The sequence below is a fragment of the Diadema setosum genome, chromosome 12 (genome assembly GCF_964275005.1).
Source record: "Diadema setosum chromosome 12, eeDiaSeto1, whole genome shotgun sequence".
Taxonomy (NCBI): Eukaryota; Metazoa; Echinodermata; class Echinoidea; order Diadematoida; family Diadematidae; genus Diadema; species Diadema setosum.
Window position 1 is genome coordinate 36534811 of NC_092696.1, and position 20802 is coordinate 36555612.

General features: G+C 39.4%; 1 protein-coding gene across 1 annotated transcript; it reads left to right on the forward strand.

The window, feature by feature from the left end:
* The first annotated feature begins 254 nt into the window (after window positions 1–254).
* On the forward strand, window positions 255–4588 carry LOC140236004 (uncharacterized). The gene is made up of 3 exons (XM_072315990.1): window positions 255–376; window positions 1110–1965; window positions 2186–4588. Exons 2-3 carry the CDS (start codon window positions 1368–1370, stop codon window positions 2983–2985), a joined length of 1398 nt encoding a protein of 465 aa, XP_072172091.1. The 5' UTR covers window positions 255–376; window positions 1110–1367; the 3' UTR covers window positions 2986–4588.
* The last annotated feature ends 16214 nt before the right edge of the window (window positions 4589–20802 follow it).

Consider the following 20802-nt stretch of genomic DNA (forward strand, 5'->3'; position numbering starts at 1 on the left):
CCTTCGTATGTATGTATTTATGCAGTTCAGTTTAAAGATAAGAACGAGGAATTTTGTAGGATGCAATAATAATAAATCAAGATATTATGCACATTATCAGTGAACAACGAAAATTCAAGTGTGAGAACATTGTGAAATCATAAGATGTCCGTGTCATGGTATATAAAGCCCTTTCACATTTTGTCTGCATCACGCGAGTACAGAGCGGTTCAGCAGCTACGGAAATGTTGGATGAACATGCGCACCCGGGACAACTTCACGCCGGGCCAGCGGCTGCGCTTGGGCCTTGACCAAACCGGCAAGAAGCGTCGAACGATCAACAGTAAACTCCGCAGTCTGTCGGGACAAATTCCTCAGATACGGATAACCAAAATCAGTAGGTAGCGGATTCTGTAAATCGTTCTGCAGTCTCACATGATACTTGGAAAACACGCCGTTGACGCTTTCAGAATAAATATCCACAAAAGATTAGACTTTGTCAGTCTTTGGCTAGCTCTTTTTCACCGAGGGGCCTCAAGGTGTCATGAAAATCATTTTGTTTGTTTTGTTTTGGTTTTGTTGGGCTGAGCACTTAATGTTGGTGCGAAACATATCTTCAATTTAATCAAAGACAGAAGGGCAACGATTGAAAAACCAGAGGGAAACATGAATCGCAACAGTTTTATCATAGTACTCTCGAAATTGAAGGAAACAAGATGTAAATGCTTATATTTTGTCGTTGTGTTTTCGACCAGTATAGGCTCAAGAACTCATTGAATATAACAAAGGAAAACCTATCAATGTGACGTTTATCATCTTATTCATACTTTGAAAGGTTTCGTGATTTCTGGAATTATTAGGTATTGATTATGAAATTTCAATTTTTATATGTTCAAATATGGAAAAACATAATTCAAGAGCTTATGAAAGCACACAATAATGCTGAATCATGCCCCAAACTTATTTCTCTCCTCTTGTCTGAAAAACTACTGAGCGTATTACTCTCTTATTAGCGTATAACCTTAATCCTTATGGTAACGTTACAAAAAAAAAAAAGAAGAAGAAGAAGTGATATGTAAATAGAAGGAACAATACAGTTTACCGCGATTGTCCCTTGCTTCTAATTTCAGATACGGGTTCGGGGGTACCTCAAATTGGTAGCATCCGCTCTCGACAGCAGCAGTATCGAAGGCGACCCCCTTCTAGGGCTGGGAGACCAACGGTGTCCCGAGGCCCTCAAAAAGTCGAACGCCATCAGACTGTCACTCATGTGTACGACTTGACAGAGGGTGTCAGTGTACCGAGTCGCCAAGATCTCGTAGCTGGAGGCAGGACCGATCAAAATCATCGATTTGTACAGAACCGGCCCACTGCTTGCGCCTTGGACCATGTTACACGAACAGCAAGTGCACAAGGTTAGCCGTGGTGCAACGATGGGAGGATTGCAAGATGTGAGCGTGACATCTAGAAGATCGCCCGTTTCCTCAGGGCAGGATTTTCGGGGACAGCAGCAGGTGGTACCGGTAAGAATGTTTCGGAACACAAACAGCACCGTGTCTAATCCGAATCTTGGGGCGCTCCGACAGACCGAACCGAACGTTTGTCCCTCGTCCTTCGCCTCGCAGCGGCCCACCACCGTACACCACCGCGGAGACTACCACGACACTGCGATCTCAAGTCAGGCCGATGTCGTACCAGGGGTGCATGCCATCCATGAAAGCGACATGGAATACCCCATACAAATTGGAGTGCTGCCAACTGAGGTCTCTAACGATTTTACCGGTGCAGATTCCAGTGCCATAGATGGGCGGCATGATCCAAATAGCGGCACCGGACTCCTAAATGAACTATTACTGGCCCCAGTGGAAAGCGGACCCGTGATTCTCAGTGTGACCAGTATTCCGGGCAGTGGTCCGGAAGAAGATGCTCCCATGGATGACATCACCAGTGACATGGACGAAGTTGAAATTGTGATCAAAAGTGAAGGTTAGAACTATATCTTCAGCTTGAATAATATCTTTATTGTTAAAATGAGACTTGTTTGTAGAATGAATGATATCTCTCTATAGTGTTCTGTATGTTTACCTGTCCTACAATTGCAGCACGCACTCTAGAGCATTTCTTTGCGCACACGCTATCCGTTAGAGATATTTGAATAAACGTGTAAATGTTTTAATGCTAAACATTATTTCCACAACCTTTGCAGATAATGATGAAACGTCCGTCACCGCTGTTCCACTACCGAGATCGTCCCAGGAAATGTTTCAGCAAACTCAGGAGAGCATCAGTGGTGATCAACTCGTCAGAAGAGTCAACAGCAATCAGGCTGCCGTCGCCCAGGGGCGGCAAGGCACTATCAGGACATCAGTCTCCGAGGGTTCACAGAGAACCAGTAACCATGCAGATAGAGCCTCCCATGCTAGAGACAGCGGGCAGCAAGCAATGTCCAGTGGTAGTCAACAAAGACGCACCGACGACGACATACAGCGACAACAAGGTCATCGTGTTGCTTCGGAAGAGCAGCGCGTCATCAACGCAAATTCCTCTCACGTGGGCCAAAATGACGTATCCAGAGAAAGCCGCTCGGGAAACGACGGTAGGTCCGGACAAATTAATTCTAAACGCAAAGAGTCTTCCACGAAATCAAAGGCGACCGGAAGTGACTCGGCCCCAGAAGCAAATAATCCCCATGCGTCAGGGTCGATCGGTGCCGGCCGCGGTCGTGACAGAGGACACAGCGAGAAGTTACATTCGTCTTTGGCGGAAGAGAAGAAAGCGAGGTTGGATATTTTGCGCTACCAAGCGATGAAGGCTCGAGAGGAAGCCGAGCAGGCTCGGTGCCGCCGAGAACTCCTCGAAGTAGAGTTGGCGTCAGCGAAGCAACAGATGGAGCTGAGCCGACTCCGGCAGGAGGCGGAGATCGAACTGATTCGACAACAGGTGCGACAGGAGAAGGCCAAGGCTGATAAGATGACGGCCTCTCAAGCTTCCAGTTTCAACTCGTAGTCATAGTGGCAAAAAAAAAAAAAAAAAAAAAAAAACGAGTGTGCAATGACACATTCCTATTACAAACTCGTTATCTTCTGTCAGTACTTAGGTATCGGTGCTAAAGTTTTACGTCAGGACCGCATTAAAGGAACCATATTTCCTGTCTCTTTGAAATGATGCAATTCTCTTCGTTTTCTCTGTCTCTCATAGACACATATCTCTTCACATCGTGGAGTAACATCTATGGTTTGTCCCGTACTCACAGAGAAAATGTTCAAAATTAATTAAGTCAACTCTAATTCTGACCCTCTCCAACGAATACATTTCATGTACAGGTGTACGTGTAGGTGTTTTGTGAGAGTAGAACGAGCAGTAGTTGGGCCATCCAGTTCCATCCATTACGGTAGTATCGTGTTGGTTGGTACTGTATTATTTAGGTTTAGACGGAAAATATGTGCATGTGCAAAGTTCTATGAAAGGCACAATGTGATTGCCGACAAAATGTGACTCCAAATTCTTAGAGTGCATCGCATCCACTTCATTCTTGATTTCCCTCCAATGAAAACACACGCACACACAGAACAAAAAATGCTGGATATTCAATGGAGGCGGTATGTCGTGATAATTTCGTAAATCTTAAACGTAATGAAGAGCTTCATGCAAGGTATATGTAATGGTATCGCCTCGAACTTATCAATCATTTTCAGAAAAACAAACAAACAAACAAACAACCTCAGCACGTTCAGGTGACCGTGGTTACATAATGAATTTAAAGGGACTGTTTGGTTGCTCAATAAAATTGTTCGCTGTTTGCAGTTTTGATTCAATCTTGTTCATTCAGGGTGGAGACGTCGTTGTTGGGTACTTGTAAAATCAGCCAATAGTATCTATGGAACTCCTAATGAAGAGATGCGTAAAAAGGAAAGAAAAAACGTGCTAGGGTCCTTTTCTCCTCAATGTTTCATGTTTATTCCCCCCCCCCCTTTCTTTTAGTTTTTCAATGTGTACTTTTGTAGCCTTAACATAAACCTTCTCTCGTCATCAAGTATCCTCTAAATTTTCACTCTCGACCTCTGTCCTGTTTATCGTAATGAATATTCATGAGTTTCATTTAGCGCAATTAATATCCAGGAGATTCATTTGGCGCAAGCGTCTTCCGAACCGCGCGCTGCTGGCAACAGTCAATGCTGCTACTAATGATCTTCTGTTTCTCAACAACCTCATGCATATTACTCAGCATCGTCTTCAGCATGTCACCACAACTCTCTTGCCATAAGATCATCTTGCTGAATATGAACTCCGGACATCCCATCCTTATTATGATTGAGAAACTTTCTGCTATGTGACATCATAATATCACCTCAAGTGATTTGCATTGTACGTGACCGTATCCGATTTCACTGTTCCTAAAATACAGTACATACATTGTATGAACATTGAAATGTCTGCCACTTTGTAATTTATACCCGAAGTTGTCTAATCTGTGGTTACTTGTGTATTGTTATTGAAAGCCAACGTGAACATGGAGTAATAGTCATAATCATATCTTTCGGTGGAATTTTGATATACCTGCATTAAACAAAAATGCTCTTGTTTGTTCAAAGCCCTGTGTACTTCAATAACAACACACTTTCATGTCGGAGTTTGAAGACTTGTAGTAGACTGTATATTGGTTATTAGAGTGAGTCAACGCGGTCGTGGTTATGAAACGTTTAACTGCACTCACGGGACTGCCCGAGGCTAATGAAAATGATTAATAATTACAGTAAATAACAAGTCGGTAAGTTTCACCTTTGGCGAGCTCTTCGTCCCGTGAGATCTGACTTTCATGCATGTTTGTGTCACCCATTGTAGCTGACTCCTTGGGAACTGACTCTTTCGAATCTTAGTGCCAGTGTCATGCGATAAATTTTTAGCCATACACTGTGTACTACATGTAGTATTTCAGTGTTTGATTGTCCGCCTATAGATGGCGCGATTCTAAGGGTCTAATGGCCGGATGTCAAGTAGGAAGTGCCTATCTGCAAGTTAGTGATACGATCTACGTGTAGTCGACTTGACTCCACTGTTCAGAGATCAGTGTTGACTCCACCTGTCCACCAGTCAGCAGATCCTTTTAGAATGGCGCCATCTATTGACGGGCAACCAGTGGCTATACAAGACAACAAGCTGCATGCTAGATAACCCAAATTTTGCATTTCAGTTGCTATGAAACACTACTTATGTTCGGTATTGCAAGAATCACAGCCACTTATAGATTGCATAGATTCGAATAATGAGTCCAGTGTAACTTCCGGCCTTTCAGTCCCTAGATACAGGGTGCAGTTTTCTTTGGAAAAAAGAGAAGAAAGGTAGGAAATTTATTGTCAAAATAGATTGCATAGAAGGAATTGAAAACTACAATGTACTCACTTTATTTCATGCAGTCCATTATTATTATCATAGGCAATATACTGCGCTGTTACTTGATACAGAAGTATGTGTCCCTCTTAGAAGTATACTTCTTTAGTGTATTATGAAAAGTTTGATCTCAAAATGAAATAACTCCATTCTTGTTAAGTTGAGAAATATGCGTTTAAAGCTGCTAAACACACACACACACACACACACACACACACACACACACCAAGAAATGATAGGAAATTTTGGGATATCCTTAGTCATAATTTCAAGAATATTCCTTGATAATGTTACAACTGAGATAAAACTAGGAAGGTTTTCTTCTGCTCAGTCAGATAGGCTTACTTTAAAATGTTTGAAAACAGCACTTTCGATTTAAAAAAAAAAAATAAAACTAAAAACTTAATAAAACTTTTCATCTTAAAGGGAATGGTTAAATAACTGATCAGTGGGAATCAGTGGGAATGGTGGGGGATGATTGTTCCAATCCTTGTGGGATTCATTTAAGAGTACATAATGTATCTATTGTTGTGTGAAATATTATTTGCTTCAGAATGGTCTCATATTCAAGTAATGTGCAGTTTAATGTTTCCAGGTTAGCATGCCTGTACAGTGACGGGACAATTAATTTTCACACAACAATAGATACATTATGTACTAAGGATTGGAACAATCATCCCCCACCATTCCCACTGATTCCCACTGATCGGTTACTAGCCATCCCCTTTAATATACATGTAATGATATTGGCTGTAACTGTGGTTTTCCGACAGGAAAAGTGATATCCTCTTTGATAACTTGTAGCCAGTAGGCCTATCACCTCAAACGAGTTCTCGAAGCTCCCTCTCTAGTCTTTTCTTTTCAAATAATTCATTTTTTTTACGTGCACATTTTACCTACATCTGACATTCTAACACGAAACGACTCCCTCGTATCACTGTCCGATCCACACGCACGCACACACGTACACGAACACACAGAGACACTCGTACTGCGCGCAAACACACCGACCAAAGAAATACTACCAGACATCTCGATGCACATGTAAATGAGACCAATCAATGCATCTGCCTTCTTGCCTGATTAAGCGACATGCATGCTTGTCTGTGTTTTGCTCCATTTTTCCTGTTTATTTACTTTTAATGAAAAACTTCCTTTAACCCACGGAGTCCAAGAGTCCGCACTTTTGTTTTGATAGATGCTGAGTCTTTTTATCATAATTATCATTGTTCTCATATTTAATACCTTTACTGTTAATGTATTATTATGATCTGTTTTGTTTTGTTTGGTAAAATATTGTTGATTTCTTGTATTTTAGGGTTGCAAGACACTAGTTCCATCAATCTTTGTTCAACAACAACAACAACAACAACAAAATGGCAATAGAATCCCGAGGTGCCCATTCAATCATAACAATATTATGATTTCGATAACGAAATCGTCCCCTCCCCGGGGTTCTAAAAATGGAAAAAAAAAATAATGATTGATATATATATTCTGCCAAAATCATATGATAAAGAGTGAGTGTAGAGAGCATGTTACTTAAGATTGCGTTCAATATAAACTAAATACAAAGGAGTTGCTTTCATGCCATTATATTATTTGAAAATCAGAAATGAATTCAAATAAAATAAAACGAAGGATGTGGACACCCGTGGTCAGGTGGTGTTTACAGATCTTTTTTTTTTTATTGTTCAACATTCTTTATCATGCTTGTAATGAAACAATGTAACATGCAAAGTGTAGGATTTCACCTGGAATATTAAGAGAGAGACACAAGGCACTAAAGAAAAAAAAAAATACATTACTGACTCGTGTTACAATATCGCAACTAGATTATTACAGAATAATATATCTGAATAGAACATGTAGAAAGTACTGTATCTTTGCATAACATACCCAACAATTACAAATGCATAACCACGGAAGATCAAAATGACGTACATAAAACAAAATTAGTTATAATCAGATAATCTGTTGTATTGTCATTCGTATGTAAATACACATTCTATCTTAGTTATTCATGTTTCTCTTAGTCTTCTGTTTTATTAAGACATGTTTGTACTTGTCGTTAGTTACGTGACAAAAGTATAGCAGATCCTGACCGACTGTTTAATGTCTGGTTACTTGTACACCATGGGCTGTAAATCAGACAAACCAGTGAATATGTCTTGGAGATGTAGTTAAATTCTCGCAAATGATATTCTGATTTCTTGGCAAAAAAAAATATTTGGGAAACTATTTCTTTGTCTCTAGATCTCCTATAGAAAATTGAACTTTATTATCAAAATGAAAAACATCTCGAGATAACAATGCAAAAAGCAAAAGATCAGCAGTCATCTGCATCAAAACCATTTTTATTAAGAGTTCAACGATATGGACAGTGGCATCAACATGGACATCAAGAGCAATGAAGAGGAAGGATGAGCAGATTACGATAATCTAAAGACAGTACTGTTTTTTAGTTGTACAGTATTACAAGAGAGCATCAAACATTTAGCTCTATTTTGATATTGCCTTCTGAAGCTGTCTGAAATTCATCAGTTGCCGACTGGCCATCGTTGGAGAAAAATGACAGCACGTCAACGAAACTGTCAGGGGAAAATACTACAATTGGAGGTGTTAAGAGAACCTTTTTATCTACATGTATATACATCGACCAACCTTATGAACTTATTTTGCAACTGTCTGAAATTTCTATGGGGCGGTTGTCATTACAGCGTGATTTCTATAGTGAATATGATGGAATTAACATATTATACTCTGATTGAAAGGAAGACTGTTACTACATAGGACTGTCGATTCTTCAAAACAAAATGCATGTATATAAAAACCCGTTTTCAAAGAACCGAAGAGCATTTCCAGAGTACAGCATATTCGTAAAATGCACACTTTGTACAATAAAACAAGCACTCGGTATAACAAATTTTCGGGTACATTGATACAGGATATAAAAACCTTGTCTATCTGAAGTACGAGGTGTGGCATAAAGGGTTGACTGGCCGCTCTGATGTAATATAATATATTATTATCCTGATGTTAAAGTTAATACAAAACACCCATCTCCCTCTGCTAAGTACATTATCAAATTCGAGTTTGACCAAGTTCTATTTCTACATTACAAAAATTTGTTAATCCTTCACAAGACCATCAAACACTGTATTGTCACTGTTGTGCATCTAAAGATATTAGCTGCACTGAACATGCTGAATTATTTTATTAACCACTTTATACAAGACCCATTACATTTAAGAGCTTCAAGAACATAATTATACCTTGATATTACGTCGGTTATTTTAAATCAGGATTGCATCGTCATAATGTATTAGATCTATAAACCCTTACTAGACTTTCACCCACTTCTTTTTCGCCTTGGCACTCGTCTGTGGATACACCTTTTGATAAACCAAGATCTCTTTGCCGTTACAGACCACCAGCCGACCTCGGGGTGTGATCAGCGGAGCTTGGACTTCTGTACTGTACAGACGGAACTCGAGGGCAGCTGCTTTCTTCACGCGCCCGTCGATGGCGATCTCGTCGACTACGGCGAAGGGAGGTTTGGTCTTCGACTCTCTGAGCGAAGTAATAAACAGTGTATCACCGTCACCGCTGTCGACGGCGCATTGCGCTGCCCGCCATTCTTTTCGACGCAGGCGGCTCCGCTGACGCGCGCTGTCGCCGTCGATGACGGAGAATTCGTCAGCGCCCGTCCTGACGACCACGAGACCTGTGGACGTCGTGAGGATCCTCCCTAGTAGCTCATTGGCCTCGACGGAACACGTCTTCACCGCCTCTCCACTCTTTGCATCAATGAAATGTAGAACCTTAGCATGGCTACCGATAACACCAGCTACGATCGATCGGCTCTTGCCGTCAACGGCAAACATGACGATACTAGATGGCGTTGCATTGGGTATCTCAAAATCCTTGACACGTATGCCCTGGTCGTCGATCAGGGCGATACGCCCTGACTCGAAGTCGCTGGCAATGAGCGTTCCATCATGGAATGAACAATCCACGATGTGTCCTTCGACGTCAATCTGCTTCACGGTCTCAGTGTCGAGGTTGACCATGAAAATGGCGCCTTCCTCAGCGTCGCCGAGTACGACTTCCCTTTCGCTCTTGCAGCAGTGCAAAGTGGGTGACTTAATGCTAGGCGGGATCTGAATGATCTTATCGAAGTCCCAAGAGTGCCGGACACCAGCCTCCTCGTCGTACTGAACATGAACGATGTCGGTGTCCGTTCCACTTTGCTCCGGTTCACCCTGCGAGATCGATATATTCGTACGGACTCACTTCAGTTCTTTCTCGATCGGTTGTACTGAGAAACAATAATTATAACACCATGTGACGTCATCAATCTAACAACGTATACCCCCTAGAAATATCTGCGACTGTCACTTTCATTTCAGGTAACTTTCATGAACAAAACAAGAAAACGAACGTCAGACTTCATACAGATACGCTGATGCTACGAAGTAAGGCGTATGTGCACTTGAGGTATGATGTGGACACTTGGCATGGGCGATGGTCTGTTTACAAAGAAATAAGCGATGATATATTGTGACTGACAGCTTCATGGGGTGTGTTCAAGAATCATATACAGAGTACAGAGTTTGCTCTTAGCAAACATCATAAAAGGAAGGGAATGGATGACCCTGTCACACCATGATAAGGCAGAGAAAACAAAATAAGCAAGACAAGGCTTTTAAACAAGATCTTAACCCCGGTCTGTTAATATATGCACAATCAAGATTGATATATAGGTAAGGTGTTAAAATAAACTAAATAACAAGAAATGATTCCTAAAATAGCTGTAATCAATAATCTCCCGGTAATGAACGAGAGAGAGAGAGAGAGAGAGAGAGAGAGAGGGAGAGAGGGAGAGAAATCGTAAGTATTTCAGTATCTCAAACCTCTAAAGTCTACATGGCATGGGTAGTGCGTAGGCCTATGGACTGCAAGATGATAATTATGGTGAACAAAGTTCATGTTCACCCTATGTATATATGTGGAGGTGTGTTATCAAAGGTCCTATAGCATTTTATTTGTTTACAATAAACAATGTACAATACGAACGTATGCCACTTTGATAGGGAAGTTCATGATAGTATAGTTTACAGTGCTATATAACATATTATCTATGATACACTCCATTATATAGATGATGACTGGCGGGGGAGGGAACATACCGAATGTTCCACCCGAAAGGTTTGAAATGCTATATGAAGGATGTTATAAGTGCCGAGACGAAGTCAAGGGATTTATAGCCTCCCGAAATAGCATTTCAAACCTTGAGGGTTGAACGTTTGAATACATGTTCCCGACAACAAAAGTCATCATCTGTTATATTATATGGGTTAGTCAAATACGTCAACGTCAACCACCAGCACAACGCACTCGATCTCTCGCGCAGATCGAGCCAAATTCACTGTGCGCGCACGGGTCCTTGCCTTCTGTCATTTGTTACGTGAAAATGTTTTCCCAAAATGTTCTGTCCATGGGCGAACAAAACGAATCTGCCTCCATCACGTGACTGTGTTTAGCCAATCACTAACAGGTATTTGACTAACCCATTTAATATAATCTAATGTCAAACAGTACTGTATAGTTATAATGACTCGATTGTAACACAAAGTACTAGTAATGTATGACACGTTATATTTCCCCGTCTTCAAGTGCGAATTGAAGCTCTGAGTGCATTCTTTTTGATTGATCAAAGGACCTACTAATGCAATGTAAAACAATGCATGTTGATATGTGTTGATTGATACTTTGATCATTGACTAGATAATAAAAGTAACATTATTATGTGACCAAACGAATGTCTAAATACATGTCATATTATGTTTTAATATAATTCTCTGCTATGTTCTTCAGCGTATTGTTTGCAAAAACCGATAAGTCCATATTTGCCAAATGGAGATATTTGCGATTGAAGGTCAAGAAAAATAAAGAAAATATTAAGAAAAATTTTGTTTCTTTTGACCATAACTTAAAAAATGTACCTTTATACCTTTGTACCTTTTTGACCAATATATCATTTAAAAGGTATTATTTTGTACTTTATGACAGAGACCGTACTTCAAAATCTTCAAAAATGGACTTATCGGTTTTTGCGAACAAACTCTTCATATACTTGGATTCTCTCTCAAAAATGTAATAATGAAAAATAAATAAATAAATAAACTTGTTTCAAGATTCTGGTAGGCCCTAGTACATTATCCGTCAATCATTGGTAAATCACCAATATGATCGTAAACGAAATTCCATTTAAGGCATGCGGCTTCCCCTCATTTAAACATAAACTGATGCATGTTTCCATCCATGCAACGTCTTTTTTTAAATCATAGTAGTTCAATAAAATGTCGAAAATGCACGTGATGTTGTCTATAGGAAAGTCCTTTTATTTGTTGTTGTTGTTGTTGTTGTTGTTGCTGTTGTTGTTGTTGTTGTTGTTTTTGGGGGGATTAATCATTATTGATAATTAAACAGTGATTGACAATACGTGCTTTTTATGTCACCCACAGAATCTCGGTTTGGAATCTTTTTCATTTTTTTTTTTTTGAGGACGGATCTTACTAATCTAACGAAAATTATATTTATGTATGTATGATACAATATATAATATTGTTTATACTCATATACCATTTCCACCTTTCAGACCGAATCCACCTATAAAGAAGCAACTTTGCACCCGTAAAGGTGCTCCGAATATGACACGGGCTGGTCCAACGTTGAACCTATTTTTCTTTAAGTGTATCATTATTGGCTAGGTTGACTGTATATTCCCTACTTAAAAGATTGCCCCAAGTTATGCAATTTAATCAAATGATAAGTTCTTTGATGATTGTCTCATTATGTTTATGGAGCACATTAACGTTGTTATGTTATGAAATAGATTTGATTCGAATTAGCTCGTAATATCATTTATATTTCATACGTATTTTCAAGCACTTTTTAAATGATTAAAAATAATCTCCTTTAAAAAATTAAAATTTTACAAGTAACCTCACAATTTTTTTTTTGACAGAATTGTTGAGTAGGGGACTGCTGTGATTAATTAAAAAAAATGTAAGTTTCATGACCATGAAACTTTGGTTTTTAGGTGAAAATGTTGCCTTTAAACTTTAGAGGGATAAACGCTTTATAGAAAAAGAGGCATGACATGATATCCTTCCAAGAAGAGTAGCTGTCATAGTACTTGAGTGGACTTCCATAAACATAGGATTATTATGAGAAAAGCTAGTGAACTTTCATGCAAAGCACGGAATCGTGGTGCATCTGACAATATTTTGAACAATTTTTGTCCTTGAGTAGTCTTTGTCATAAGAGATAATAGCGTGAGACCAGACCGAGTCCACCACAGTTGCAAAGCTAACGTTGGCAGAATTTTGAATAGCGCCATCTACGGCAGACTCTCCTTCCGTCTCTAACAAAGAGATTTTCCCCACTCTAACTTTCTCCCCTCTCTCTTTTCTTCTCTTTTCTCTCTCTCTCTCTATCTCTCTCTTTCCTTCACTCGGTCTTCTGTTTCTTCTTTCTTCAGCTGAGTGTCTTTTAAAAGGATGGTATAGTATTTGTTGGGAAAAGGATTCAGCTTTTGACTTTTTGCGAGATCTAGAAACCACTTCATCATAATAGTGTATGCAATATTCTAAGATTTTGAAATGGCTCATGATGTCAGGAACAGAGTCAAACAACGCAATCCAAATAAAAGGCGGGTTCCACCATTCATTATGATCACTTTGTTTGGGATATCTCAGTCTTTCCAAAATCAATTTTCATCTAAAGAACTTTGAATTTATTTCTCTTAGAAACAAAAAATGAAGAGTTTGTTTACAAAATCGAAAAGTCCATAATATTTGCCAAATGGAGATATTTGCGATTAAAGGTCAACAAAAATAAAGAGAATAATAAGAAAATTTGTACTTCTTTTGACCATAACTTCAAAAACATACCTTTATATGTAGTGACCAATATATCATTTAAAAGGTATTATTTTGTACTTTATGACAGAGACCGTACTTCAAAATTTTCAAAAAATAATGGACTTATCGTTTTTCTTTTTTTTTTGCAAACAAACCCTTCAAATGCTCTTTCATATTTTATAGGAGGTTTCCCATTGTCTGACAAATGTCATCATAAAAAGTTAATTGGAAAACTTGAGCCCCATCTCAACCGAAACTATACATTCCGTTTGACAGATATACACTCTATAGGTCCCCAGAGTGGTTTCGAGTGTACGTTTGTACTAATTATGAGATAGTGATTACATGTTGTGTGATGATGACAGAAAAGGGCGTACTGTTAAAACTATAGTAGGCCTAAACAAGATCCTACTTTGCGACTACTAATTCTGATACCAATTAATGAAATGTTATTATGATATCAATAATCTTAATGATAATAACAGTAATAACAAAAAGACAATAGCTTTTATTTAGTCCTTATCGCAGTGACTTCGGACCCGCATCGTGATAAAACCCGTATTAAATAGCAGCACTGATCAAATTTCCAACAGATCTGTTGTGTTCAGCAAAGGGCCTTTCAGGCATTTTCTTAACGATTCTCCGTAATGATTTAAATTCGAAAGGTCGTAACATAAAACTGAATTTCGGTACCTGGCTTTTTACAGTGTATGAAAGCCCATTGTTTGCTTGTTTGTTTGTTTAATTGTTTCGTTGGCCTTGCCAATATTTTGTTTCGTGTTTTCACTTAGTTCCTTTTCATCAAGTACACAACTACCACACCAAAGTAGGCATATATATAGCTTCATATCAGTTTACCGTTATGTATGATTTCAAGAGCCTGAATCTAATAGGCCTAAGCATTATACACTATCTGGTATAATTCTGTCTGACATATTATATCTATTTTATCTATCATGCAATTTCTTGCAAACTGCTTTTGATGTGCTTTTGCTATATTTGTTCGCAAAGAAAGTTGAATAATATGATTTACCTGATGACAAACCTTGTGTGAAGACTGTTATTTTGTCGTCACAAAAGGAAAGTAGATAAACAAAAGGTACTAGTATTTTACAGCAAAGTAACAGAGACTCCAACTCTCCCGTTTTCGACGGGAGATCTCCCGCCGAAAACCCATTTTTGCAAAATCTCCCGTTCTCCCGTTTGAGATTTAATTTCTCCCGCCCTGGCTCTGTGTCTCCCGTTGGAAAGGATTTCTTACTTATTGCTATTGTATGTTGAAAAAAATAAGCCTTATACCCCTTTCCCGCTGAAGAAAATCTTCCCCGGGGGCACCTGGGGGCGCCCGGGGAACCCCGCAGTGTGAAAGGTCACTCGGTTGAAACCTAGGGGAAGCCTAGGTGAAACACCGATGAAATTTTGGGCAATTTTTACCCGAGAAGCGTCCTGGGTAGACACCGATAGTTCAACGGGATTGCACCCGGTGGTTCACCGAGAGCGCCCAGCGTGAAAGGTTGTCTCGGTGAAACACCGGGGAAAATATGCAGATTATGTCAAAGGTCATGTCTTGTTTCTGGTCATGCACACGTTTTCAGCTAGCTAGCGCGCACTCGACCTCCCAAATCCACACGTACAGGGTACTAGTAATTCGTGTTTGTGAACATACACACGACACTACATAGTATGTCGTTTCGTGTTCAATGTGGCGTTCACAGTGTGACAGCATTGTTTTCCATCGTGCTGTGCATTGTATTATTTATAATTAGCACGCCGTGTATACAAAGCTGATATAGGTTTACAATGTACTTGATCGCTATCGCGCTTTGATGCTTCCTCCTTCTTCGTCTTCCTCTAGTGTCTAGCTCTTAACTCTTCCAGTAAAGTCTGATAGTGATACAGTCCGCCTCTTGCTTGATTTTTTCGTATTTTTTGCTTTTCTCGTCAAGTGCTGGGTTTACAATGTGCAGGAGAAATCCGTTGACGTTTTGTACTGTTGAAATTTGAGGGAATTTTGCAAATGGCTGGAGCGTGGACCAAAGACGAAGAGAGATTGTTACTTCAATTACGTAGTGAGCGAGGCAGCAGTGAACGAAGAACTGAGCGGGACGTCGGCTGACGCTGGCACCGCGTACGAGTCCCTCCTCCGAAAACTTGCTGAACATGGAATCGAAAAAAAAACCAAATCGCAGATGCACAACAAACTCAAGTACATAAGATCACCCACGTTGCGAGCAGAAAACCCGTCTAGGGGAAAGTTTCACCGAGAGCAGTGTGAAATGACGGCACTGAAACTTTCACCGAGAGGTTCCCCGGTGAATTAACCGGGGAACCTCTCGGTGGTTCACCGAGACGGGCAGCGGGAAAGGGGTATAAGATAGCACCAGAGAGCATCTAGAACCCTAGGAACTTTGCGCTTCGCACACATCAACTTGGAGTCTCCCGTTTGCTAGGGGTTTCAGGCGGGAGAATCTCCAGATCAGAAGGTGCTTTGGGTTGGAGTCTCTGAAGTAAATGACGACAAAGTAACAGTTTTACACTTTTTAATTGTCGTGTAAGGAAAGGAAATGAGATCCCAAAGCAACACGGTGTTTGTGTATGTGAAGGCTTACATGCGATTTTTTTGTCTCTCTAAACAGAAATGAAACAAACGTGAAGTACACAACATATACAATACTTGGCATTCATTCAGAAACATTATTGCAAACATGCTGACGTGACGTCACAAGGGCGCTCAACCGTCTGGTCCTCGCCTTCATCAACCATCCCGTTCTCTTCCGGTGACGTTGAATGGAGGTTTACCTGGAATTTCCTGGAAGCTTTTCATCGAATTTCCGGTTTAGGGAAAAAGGGGAAAAAAAAGATCGTCTACCATGTCCGCACAAAGTGCCAGTACTTTTGCGCGCACAGCCGAGAAAACGGGCAGGTTGTGGCGAATGTTGCCGAGTTGTCGTGGGACATCTGCTGTCTGGAGAATCTGACATTTTGCTGCAAGTTGAAGAAAGTGGACGAGGTAGGGTGGCGTAGATATTTACTCTACTCAGTTATACATATGTGGGACTAAGTGTGAATGATTTATGAGAGACAAGTATGCAACGTTATTGCTGTGAAGTGCACCCGCCCGGCTTTCCAGTATTATGAATAACGTTAGACTTCCCTTGGGGGCCTTGTATGTCTCGACTAGCTAGTGCATGCCTGTTGTATTCAGTATTATAGTTCCATATTATTGAATCGCGCATAATATTTCCAACGTTACAAATATTACATGTAGGCCCCCTACATGATATTTGTCAATAATTGTGACAATAGAATAGGCCTAAGTTTACACTTTTGTACATTGTCATTGGCATTAAGCATTTACATATAGTAATTGATAGTTTTCAATTTCATATTTCCTAATATAAATAATATTAATAATTGACTGTTGTATTGTTCTGTTGTAATAAATTAGATTTATAGATATAACGTTAGGGCCTACTGTCATTTTGATAGGCTAGGTAGAGTGTTTGTGTTTAGAAAACTAGATCAGTAGATAGACCTAGGGCCTATACGATCCTGCCAGTGGGTAAATGTGTTTTGATGTCACAAACAAAGGTTAAAAAAAAAAAAAAATTGGTAGATCTAGTTGTATTGTAGAAAGTCTAACATTAGCTGTTTGTTACTTTGTTTGCTTGATTACATTATCTCTTTCAGTAAAACTAAGGTAACAAAACACCTCTAGTACACGATACACTGTACATGCTACTCACCTGTGATATGGCCATATACATCCGCAACTACTTGTGAACTACCTCTCTGTAAACTGACCTCCGCTTCATCCTCTTTCACATTATTTTACTAGTAGTAGGAGAGTGGATCGTATCACCGGACTTTTTTTTTCTCTCTCTCTCTGAATTCGTACTCGGGAGGATGAAATTTCGGCCAAAAATAGCACCAGTTATTCACAAATTCCTGAAAATTATGAATTCTGCAAAATTATGAAAATCATTCATTCCGATTTTTGTAAAACAGACTTCAAATACAAATGTATACCCCTCTCCAAAAAGTTGTCTTTTCGTGCTGTGTAAAATCGCATTATTATTCCGGACACAATTTTTGTAGGTTCTAATGGAATAATTGACGTCTTTCGCACCTTGTCCTTACACCGGAATCACAATTCACACCCATGATTCACTGTACCTATTTTTACTGAGCTGACAACAAAGAAAAAAAAAAATTGGCAAATGAAGCTCTAATTTCATATCTTACAGTAAAATACAATGTATAAACTTTGAACATTTCGAACAGTTATAAACCTTGTGATAATTCGACATCTTCTTCTACAACCCTAAATCTGATGTGAAAATGTGAATTTCTTGGCGCTTTTACATTTTTATGTTGCGTTTTTGTGATTTCAGTCCATAAAATGCTCTGTGAGGCTAGTCTAAAAAGTTTTAGTCTGCCATGTATTGAATGTCATTAGTACACGAAAATGTGCTCGTCTGGAAATGGGCACTGTCCGGTAATACCAAACATTGTACATGTGTACAATGTACCTGTATACAGTGTAACTATCCCATGTAGCACTAAATAATATTTTGTGGTTTGTTTCTTCATACATCAACTATTGTGATGTACAGAGTACACACATGTAGACTCTACAGCTAGGCCTATGCTATACAGCTTCATTTACCATATTACATATTTTGATTATTTGTTCAATATTATATTCCTCATGTTAAATTTCTTGCCATAGGATTACACAGAGCACGAAAATGGTGTAGTTTTACTAGCTACATTTTGTAGAGCCGAGCAGCTGAATGCGGTGCAATTGGTTACTTTATAGCCAGCGTGATATAGTACTTTTGGGAATCCACGATCTGCACCTAATCGTGATCGTGTGATCGATATCTCACACCATAATGTATGCAGTGCGCGTAGTAGCGATACTTTAGCTACATGTAGCGACAGTCCTGTGGCTTGTAGCTAGCTAGCGCTAGCAGTGCGGTGCACGGCGGCATTACAGAAATCTGTGGTGTGATGGCGTGTGTGTTGTGTGTACAGTATACGTTTGATAGTGTGATCAATGCAGTTCAGCTCAATTGACAAAGTGACTGCTTCAAGTAACGGAGGAATGATCGCAGCAGAAGGACAACTTATCAGGTATGAATTAGGAATAAACTAAAACCGATTTTGAAGATGATCTTGGTAACGAAGCCGCTTTAGGCCTACTTCTAACGTAGTCCTGCACCTCCTCGATCTTTTGGAGTTTTGCACGCTGTAGTGTAGCTCGTGTGTAGGAATCAACAACGTTGTACTGAGTCAGCGGTGTCGTTCGCTACGCGCTGCACGCACTGCTGCTGTACTGCTACGGCCTAACGTTAGATTTAACGTTAAACCTGCACATTTTTCCAAAAAGAAACCTTGTCATCACTCTTGTAAAATGCTCGAGAGGGATATAAAAGAAATGTCGACTGCTTTCTTTCGGGCCATGGTAAAACTATTTGACCTTGGTGATTTCTCAACAGTGCCATGTGCCACATAGCACTGTTGAGAAATCACCTCGGTGCAATAGTTTTACCATATCCCTCTGTAGCAGTCGATATTTGTATACTACATGCACAATCAGCTCTACACAGTGTAGTGCTAGTGGTTGGGTCTGCATGTCTGTACACTACTCAACGTACTCTATGCAAATTTGTATACGGTTCAAATGAGTGAGGTTATCTTTACAAACCAACTCGCAACACATGGGGCCCGGGGTCACATTTTTGATGTTAACTCAAGTGCATTTCCGGTATAAAATGCAGAGTTTTATACTGTGCACCGGGCAAGCACAGAGGGTATTCATCTATCTTTACAAATATGTATGCAGTACTTGCATACGACCAATAACTTATCCCTTTTTGTCATGACTAAATATTGTCATTTGACAAACATATTTTCAGAGCTTATAGTTGTTTCTTTTCTCTGAATGCTATTTCAGAGTCTTAAAACATAAAATCTTAGGTAGGCCTATATTTTTGCAGAAAACCCCATTCCATTTGGTTAAGTGGTCACAGAGAAAAATGTGAATTCTTGTAAAGCATGTTATGAGTCTGATTCTTCCAAGTTTATAGCACTTGGATGCACTTGAACACAATGGACAGAACTTGGAGGGAAGGGATTCCTGACATGCTCTACAAGGATCCTCATTTCTCGTTGACCACTGAAGCAAATCGGATGGGGTTTTCTATTTGGATTGATTCTCATTTTCTAAAGTTATTATTGTGAAGGGTCCTGTTGTATTTTATTTTTTATTTTTTTATTTTTTATTTATTTATTTATTTATTTATTTATTTATTTTTTTTTTTTTTGGGGGGGGGGGGGGACATATGCGATAGAATTCTAGGAAAGATACCATTTGTTGGTTGTCTTGTCACCCAGGCATTCATTTCTCAGACCCTGAACTCTTGCCTTCACAAATTTGTAAAGATGAATAAATAAATAAATAAATGAATGAATAAATAAATAAATAAATAAATTCTATAGATAAAAATAAATCATCCACTAGTGCGTATAGTGGGTGGGCTGCTACATACTTTTGTACCAAGCACATCGGCCCGAATTCACGAAGGTGGTACAAATGAAACCATGGTTTAAACCATGGACAAAAACCATGGAGCGCCAAGTGTCGCATGGAATATTTCGTTACGAAATCAGTTATTTCCTCGATGAAATGATTATTTTGTGACAAAATGACAACATTTTGTAACTAAATGAACATTTCGTCCACGAAATGATAATTTCGTTAACGAAACGGTCATTTTGTCGACGAAATCACCAATTTCGTAACGAAATATTCCGTGCGACACTTGGCGCTCCATGGTTTTTGTCCATGGTTGAAACCATGGTTTCATTTGTACCTTTTGCGAATTGCAGACCATGATGATGTACACTGTGCAGCATTGCAATGTCATTCATTGTGTTTGAGACACAAACTTTGATGTTCACGATTATACTTTCATAATTCTTGACTACTTCCAGAATTTGCAAAAGTTTCATGTGTAAGACAATTTCTGATATACAGTTTTCTATGTCTTTCCATATAAGCAAGCAAAAAAACAAAACAAAACAAAAAAACAAAAACAAACAAACAAACAAAAAAACCAAGCAGAAGAAAAAAAAAAGGGAGAAAGGGAAACTCCCCCAATCATCTTTCATTCAAGAGTGGTAAAGGCCACTATATCCTGACAATTCATCATTCTACAGTATTCATCGTGAGGGCTAAGTTTAGCTGGACATACGCCTACGTTGTGCATGAAAGGTACAGTACGTAGGATAAATGGGGAAGCAGAGAGTAGACTTGTACACTGTATGTGGTTTCTTTGTTGCAAAAACCTTGGACAAGTCCACCTTCATGATACATTGTACATGTGGATTGAGTGAATGCAGCAATATTTTGATAGTAGAACACATCAGTGAAAGTTTAGGGAAAATTGGACGATCCGTTCAAAAGTTGTGATTTTTAAAGTATCTGCACAGTTAC

What these genes read in the sequence shown, in the direction of transcription:
- LOC140236004 (XM_072315990.1), top strand. Translation starts at nt 1,368, where the DNA reads ATGTTACACGAACAGCAAGTGCACAAGGTTAGCCGTGGTGCAACGATG. An exon ending in AATTGTGATCAAAAGTGAAG is followed by an intron (nt 1,966 to 2,185) that starts GTTAGAACTATA and finishes CAACCTTTGCAG; the next exon opens with ATAATGATGAAACGTCCGTC.